General features: G+C 40.8%; 1 protein-coding gene across 1 annotated transcript in view; it reads right to left on the minus strand.

Annotated features, from left to right (window-relative positions):
• Positions 1 to 226: 226 nt before the first annotated feature.
• Positions 227 to 7,682, minus strand: part of LOC103808105 (transcription initiation factor TFIID subunit 1-like) — a 32,234-nt gene continuing 24,778 nt past the window's right edge. Inside the window, exons 33-38 of the mRNA XM_009080869.1 lie at positions 7,245 to 7,312; positions 7,048 to 7,164; positions 3,090 to 3,188; positions 2,671 to 2,821; positions 1,806 to 1,983; positions 227 to 784 (exon numbers count right to left, since the gene is read on the minus strand). Of these exons, the coding sequence (XP_009079117.1) occupies positions 568 to 784; positions 1,806 to 1,983; positions 2,671 to 2,821; positions 3,090 to 3,188; positions 7,048 to 7,164; positions 7,245 to 7,312 (830 nt within the window). The 3' untranslated portion in view covers positions 227 to 567. The remainder of the gene's footprint in view (positions 785 to 1,805; positions 1,984 to 2,670; positions 2,822 to 3,089; positions 3,189 to 7,047; positions 7,165 to 7,244; positions 7,313 to 7,682) is intronic.

Here is a 7,682-nt window from a genome sequence, read left to right on the forward strand (position 1 = left end):
GAGCCTTCCTAAAGGCTCGAATGACTACATTCTGATTCCTGCAACTACTTTGGACTTAAAGAAAAAATAGGGCAGGTGTTTCTGAACCACTGCAAGAGTTACACAAGCATCACCACCAGCCTGTGGTGAGATACTGGATACTGCATTTGTGGTCCCAGGGAAAACTTTCCCTTGATGCAATGAAAATTGCTTTATAGCTATTTATCAACAGCAGCAGGTGTTTTATTTTTCCCCTGACAGACATGCATGTATCCAACAGGGCAGTATTTCTGATAAATTATTTTACATCCATGAATACTGAAGAACAAACCACACAAATTGCACCTGGATTCTGGACTACTGCAGGCTACAACAAGCCAAGACGTCAGCAGGGCACGCTTGTCTAAAGCTTGTTTTTCACCATTTACTCAGTCACATAACATGTTTTATCACCAATTAAAATATATTTTTTAAAAAATCTAGTTGTTAACACAGTCCACACTATGCTGTTCCTTACACCAAACTGGGACAAGAGAAATTCAGGAGCCAAGAGAGGCCCAGGATGACCACCATCTCAGGAAAGGGAGTTCATTCATCTGAGTCCAGGTCACTGTCTCCAGCAATGGAATGAAAGTCCTCACTGTCTTCCTCATCCTCAGACAGATGGACCTGACTTAATACACTTGGCCCAGAGCGCTGCTGCTCTTCCTCTTCCTCCTCTTCTGAGATCTCATACCCTCCAATGCTGCTGAAACTTGTATCTCTTGTATTGGATTTGGGGTCTGGCTCTTCATAGCTCCCATAACTAGAAGAAAGAAGAGAATCATTTCAAATTGGCTGCTGATACCAACAGTTCTGTGTCTAACTCCTGTAAAAGTTCCTTGGCTTGAAGTCCTATGAACACTCAAAACCACTGAGCACTTCAATTCTGTCCCTGACCAACTTTGTAAAACAAATAAACCCCACTTGTCCAATGAAACAATTCAACTACCCTCATCCCACTCTGACATACTTGGGGCAGGAAAAGATTGCTCCAACACCTATATGTCACTTTCACTGCAGGCAGAAGGGCAAACTGCCTTTTCTCATCACCTTCTCTAAGATTTAGATTTCCTGCGTACCATGGTCAAGGTGCTGTGTGGGACTGACCATTGCCTGACAGCACACCTATCTGTACAGTAACTTTCTAGGCAAAGGCCAGTAATAGTATTAAGGGATTAAACTCCACAAGCAAAAAAAAAAAAGAACAGAGAAACAAATACTAATATCTCTACAGGATGCCCAGAGAAGGAAGTTTGTATTCTCTCGAGTGCAAAATAATAAAGCTGATATTGCTGTGATTTTCTAATAATGGAACTCCTTCCAGAACACAGAATATGCATATTCCTGTTCTTTTGGACTTCAACTAAGCAGCTGCCTTTCAAGTCAAGAGATGCTTGTTTTTAGAGAAAGGAAAAAGAGTTAATCAGCTAAATCATCTTTTAATTTCAAAGGCATCTTGTAGTTTGAGATAGCTTGTGAAAACCTTTATTTGTCCTGCCTTCAAAAACCACTGTGTACAGGAAATCATCTAATTTACAAGAAAGAACTTTGGCTTTTTCAATGTAACTAACATTTTTATTAGTGAAAATCTAACAGCAAAACCGAATTTCTGTCAGTAAGAAATAAATTACGGCAATTATGGTTGCAACAGTAAAAACAGTAACAAAAAAACTTTTAAAATGTGATATATTCTTCAGCTTTTTATGATAAACACATTGGAAATCTTTAAGCTAAGGGATTTTGGTTTTAAGGCTTATTTTAACAAGATCCTCAGCTCTAATTACCTGATGTTGCTGTCCTCCATAACATGAGATGTCTCTCCACCATCGCCCTCGTAAGACATCATGCTTTCCTCGTTGTCCATGCCCATCCGTGTGTTCTCTTGAAGAACATGAGGCTGTTTTGGTCTCACTGCATTGGGCTCCACATCTGAGTCACTGCCACTCTCACTCAGTTGGATAGCTGTGTAACAAACCCACATTTGGTCTTTGTTTAAAGGCTGCAATATTGACTGTAAGGGATGTATACAAAGTAGTGTCCCCACAAGGCAGCAGAAAGGGTATCTCGAAGTGACACCACTTACTAAGTGCCCAGTTCTGATGTGATTCAAAAGCAATCTCATACCACCTTACCTGCTTGTCTACTCTGAAAAAATCCCCCTTCTCTCTAATAATTTTCAGAAGCCATTGCTAAATACCACTATAAGCTCTTCCGCATGACAAGTTTGTAGTAAACCATAGGAACAATCTAATCTGAAGAATCTCTTCCAGTTCTCGAGAACATTGACCATGCTGTTTCATATCAAGATAAATGCGCTTTTACTAAACTGCCCATTCCTGGCTCTGCACACCATATCATACTCCCAGTCTTTTCAGAACCATGTGTAGTTTTACAATCAATGCGGTCTTAACTCTGCTTTCTTTTGTGACCATGCTTAAAGCATTCCTATTCCACTTTGTTTTCAGTTCCATTTATGTTTATCCAGTTTTCTCATCTTGGTCCCCCCTTTTAAGTACTAGACCACCTCGCCTACATATCCCAGTTATGCCCTGTGCTCTCTACTGTGTGTTTCTGTGATGGAAGCATGAGATCAGGTGAGTTAATGAACAACTTGTTCCTATTCAAAGATCTGTTAAAAAGGATGCTTACATGAGAAAGGATTATCTCCCTCTTCATCACTCCCATCATCATCATCCTCTCCATCAGACATAAGCAAGTCTTCATAGAGGACACTGGCCTGGGGTTGCTGGGCTGATCCTTCTTCTTCATCAGCAAGGTCACCATCTGCATCTTCCACCTCCTAGGTCATACGGAACAGGAATGGTGAAGATCCAACAACACGCTGCCATTTCTAGCATCTCTGTTTTATTTACCACACTGTCCACTCTGAAGCATTCCCTCATTTCACAGCGCTAACGTTGCCACACTACATTTCAGAGCCTAGCTACTGCCATGAGCACTACTGCCTCTCAGGGTGGCAGACACAGCAGACAACCCTGCTACTACCCAGACTGCTACCACAAGTATGCAAGTCAGACTGTGGCTGGGATGTCTGTAAATATACTCACTGGGGCTGGAGTCTTAGGCTTCCCATCATCATCCTCATCAAATCCTTCAATATCTACGTCAGAGTCTTCCTCGCCCAGCCTACCTCGCCCCTGGCGCATCTGAACGGGAACACAAATAGCAATAGCACTGAGGAAGGCACTACTGGACATCAACCAGAGGGTGTGACTGACGTCTGGGCCACAGTGATGGGTGTGGGAGTACAGCAGAGGAAACACAAAAACAAATGTATACCACTCTCTGAGCAAGGATCCTTTTTCTCTTTATTCCAAGATCAGAGAGCACACAGACTCCCCAGTCTTTTACCTGATGTGCTCATCCTTGCAAAGGGAATCTACAGCCTTAAAGCACCAGAGTTCCTTGTTTACCTTGCTATTTCCGGAAAATACTACTAGCTCTTAAAAAAAGTGCTTATTTTCATAAAATATTTTAAAAGCATACAGCAAATCTTTTCCAAAAAATCTTTTCCTGCCCTTCTCTTTCCTGTTTTTCTCTCAGTCCCCACAAGTCCAAAATAGAGAGGACATGCAGATTCTATCCCAAAGACTATAAATTGTCTACAGAAAACTCAAAGACTTCCAAATCTAGAAGGTATTCACCAAGCTACAGATGGCTTCAATACTGGACATATTCATATTCAATTCTGTTTACTCCATTCATACTCTGTTTGCCTGTATGGCTCAGAATAGCTCTCACTAGTCTTTCTGGTATCACCTTCAATCTTGTGGCTCCTCACCTTCCTCCTCCTGCTGGTAAGTTATTTTGATGGTCATATTACTGCCCCTGTTATAACTATAAGGTATCTGCAGTGGCAACCATCTCTTCCTAGCTCCTAATGGTCACTGGATGCCACCATCATCATCTAATTATCATCTTCTGAATATGTAGAATATCCTTCACCATTTCCCTATTCAGAATCAACATGGGATTGTATATTAACCCTTTGTGGCATGAGTCACCAGGTTCCTACTTCCAGAAGTAGTGAAGCAAACAAATACTTGGCCTTAGGCACATTCTTCTGCAGCTTTTGGTTCTCTAAGTCTTTGGGGCTTTTTTTTCTCAATTCGCAGTGCTCTATTTACTTTTTTCCCTTTTCCCTCAGAACAATCAAAATGAAGGAAATTTTTAGAACCCATTCCCTTCTCTGTCTGGAAAACCTGATCTTTGTCAGCTGTTTCCTACAAACTCCTTTCAGTAGTTTGCTTATATAGACAACTCTTCAACCAGATGAACCCATGGAGGATTCTGACCGAGTTCCTCACTTCCCTGGAGTAGTGATGGGAATGTCCATAGCAGACAAACTGCTTTCATCTAGATAGAATGGAGAATCATGTGACTTATTGAGGAAACAATTGGTATCCTACAAATGAGGTGGCTAAAGTACAGGTGGAAACAGGAGGCAGAACATTCTCAGGCACTGAACTGAGACTAGAACAGTATCTTGAGAGACAAGACTGGGATTTCAGGACTAGATGCAAAATGCATTTTTTGGCACTGTGTTTATAGTATTAAACACTGTTTAATCAAAATAAGCTAATTACTTTTAAAGAACAAACGTGGTAAAATGGCTCACAACCTCAAGCTTGAAGTTTGCCAAAGAGCAGATTTTAAAATCTGTCAGTACTTCTATACAGTGTAATCCTACTGAGGCCAAAATTGTAAATGAACTCCAAAAGGATTGGATAAATTTATAGAGAATAGGCCACTCTGCAGCTTATAAATACAAGGGTCCAGATGCAACACCAGTTCAAGGTGCCTGAACTACCAGAATCAGGACTGTAAGAAGGATTGTTGCATGTTTGCATCCACCTACTTCTGCCAGAGACAAAAGACTTGGTTGCATCAACCTTTGGTTTGACTCAGCATGGCCCTTTTCATTTAATTCCTGCCATGGAAATGGTGTTGCAACCACAAATGCTCCTATCAGAACAGGAAAAACTATCACATATCAAATAGCAAAGCTTCAACTTGCAGTCAATTCTATATAAATCACTGTCTCAAGAGACCCTACAGGTGACATAAGCAAGAAAAAAGGGGGATTTGGGCTGAGTCTTCCAAAAGCCAATCTGCAGTTCACATTCAGATTGACCTCTGAAGAGTTATTGAGGAACTATAGATTAGGATATTGACAAAATGCCCCTATAATAAACAGTTTATATATCAGGAGAATCCTGAGAGTGTTAAGAAGAGCAGCAATACTTCTTAAATTTAGGTAAAACAGGCTTCCTAAGAATTTAAACAGGCATGTGAAGCACAGACAGCTCTCAGCTCTGCTTGCTTTTTATATCCTGGAGTCCAACTCCTGAAGACACATATGGGGAGATAAATGTTAGCCATCCAAACTGCATTTAAAATACAGAGAACTAAATCCAAGCAACCATCACCAGACCTGCCACCTGTGACAAGTTTGGGAGTGTGGAAGTGGGAGTGCACACCCAGCCAAGAAGCAGAGGGAGAAGTGCGACCTTCAGATGACAAGTTCACAGGAGAAGCTCAGAAAGCTCTCCTCTACCAGACGTAGCAAAGGAGCAGACAACTGACAGGCAGTCCACTGCTCAGGCCTCTCTTCTTCTCTCCTGATCACCAACTTGGAATAAAACCAGAGCAGGTAATACTGCTCTGTGGAAGGAAACCATCAGATAGAAGAATTGACAATTTTGTCCCTCACTTTCTGATGTATTGGGATCATAATTGATTCCATCTAATTCTTGGAATGTGTCAACTAATAGATTCAATAACTCACTGCCAAAGACTCGCAGCCCAACACTTCCCAGTGCCAAGAAGGTCTTTTTCCATGATACTCAATTTCAGTATTCCCACCCTGTTGAATTCAATCCTCATTCCTATAAAACTCTTTTCTAGCTTCCTAAAACGGTACATTTTGGGGGTTTTTTTTTGGTGGGGAAAGATGGATGAGGGTGTTAAATATTGCCCCAAACCATTTGTGTCCTGCTCCAGCCATATACTTACTGCCTAAACAAATGTTAAACTCATTTTTCTCTTAAAAATAACCTTTATAGAAGATTTGAATTTTATAATTTAATTACGAGCACAGAGATCTTTCTCAAGGCTTATGAACTTCAACAGGTTTTCCAAATAAGACAAAAGGCACATCTCAGACACTAGGATGACATTCCCTACTTTACTGGGCAAATTCCAAAGGCAATTTTATTTTTCAGGAGTTATCTTGTCATTCCTGGTGAAAGATTTTCACTGATGTTTTTAGAAACAACCAAACAGCCCGAAATAAGAAGAATTACTTCTTGAAAAAGAGTCTAAATAGCTTAAAAAATTTTGCTGAACTGTAAACAATGAAAAAGCAGCCCAGCATGAATTACACTGCCAACTTGGTCAGTAACACAAACAACATACCTGGCACACACAATTCTCTGCTATAAAAAAATGATGAAGATTAAAGTAAGTTATTTTCTATTAGAACTGGAATAAAGAAATGTAAAGAATCCCAGCAATGAGCAAGAGTTCCACTATGCTGACCGTATCAGTCAGTTTCTTCACACATAGCAATATGCCTTTCCAACCCTACTGCTACCAAACAGCTCCCTGGCTGCTTCTCAGCACTACAGTGTCCATGCTTTGTCTTTGTGTTCTCCTTACCTTTTCACTGCTTGTCTTCTGATGGTTTCTAACTGTTACACTTGCAGAGTCTTTGAACTTCCAACCCACACTCAGCTGTACCTGACTGTACACAGCTCATCTTTAAACCAGTTTTACAACTTGCTTCTCTGTCTTGGGTCTCTCACTCTTAGAAGTATCATAACTACTTCTCCTATTTAGTCCTAAAAAATAAGTGTTTGCATACCATCCAAAAAGATACTCTACTAAGTAAAGACAAACTGCAGACAGATGGAGAACAGTAAACAAAGACGAACCTCAGGATCAGACATCCACGAATCTGAAACTAAAAGAGAGGAAGTGAAAACTCTGCCTGTGGTCACTTGCCTGTGGAGTGTAGGGACCAGGGGTCATAGGATCAAGACTTTCCAGATCTGCTTCCTCTAGTGCTGCTTCCTTAGCTGTAGAGATGTCTCTCTCAAGTTGAGTCAGGTGCTCATCATACTGAGAACAAAAAGGCTCGCTAAGGTTGCAGAACAAAAAATTCAAACATACAAAATTATTCCAGTAAAGTTGTCACATACCTCAGCCAAAGTCTGGTAACAGATGTTTACAATCTCCTGGGCTGTTTTTGTATACTGGCTGTCTGGCCCTGTAGTAAGAAAAAAATCTGTGCATTCGGATGTTTATTCAATTCCAGCTGCTGAGACAGCAAGACTGGTTTTGGTTACAGGTCCCTAAATCCCAACAACTTCTGATGTAAGGAGAAATATAAACCAGGATTCACATTCAGCTAACATAACACAATCAGTTTGTTCCAGCATTAAACATAGGATTTAAGACATAGGAAGATTGCACCCTGTCGGTCTCAAGGAAATTCCCAGAAGCAAAATCACTGAAGCAGACGTGTACTGAACAAGTACTGAACATCCTCCCCAGATGTAACTGCCCCACTCTGCACCAGCTGGTAAATAAAGCTTCACGTGACCGTGAAAACATCACTGTTTAAGCATCTCTTTTCT

This window comes from Acanthisitta chloris, unplaced genomic scaffold, assembly GCF_000695815.1.
Source record: "Acanthisitta chloris isolate BGI_N310 unplaced genomic scaffold, ASM69581v1 scaffold30228, whole genome shotgun sequence".
NCBI classification, from domain to species: Eukaryota; Metazoa; Chordata; class Aves; order Passeriformes; family Acanthisittidae; genus Acanthisitta; species Acanthisitta chloris.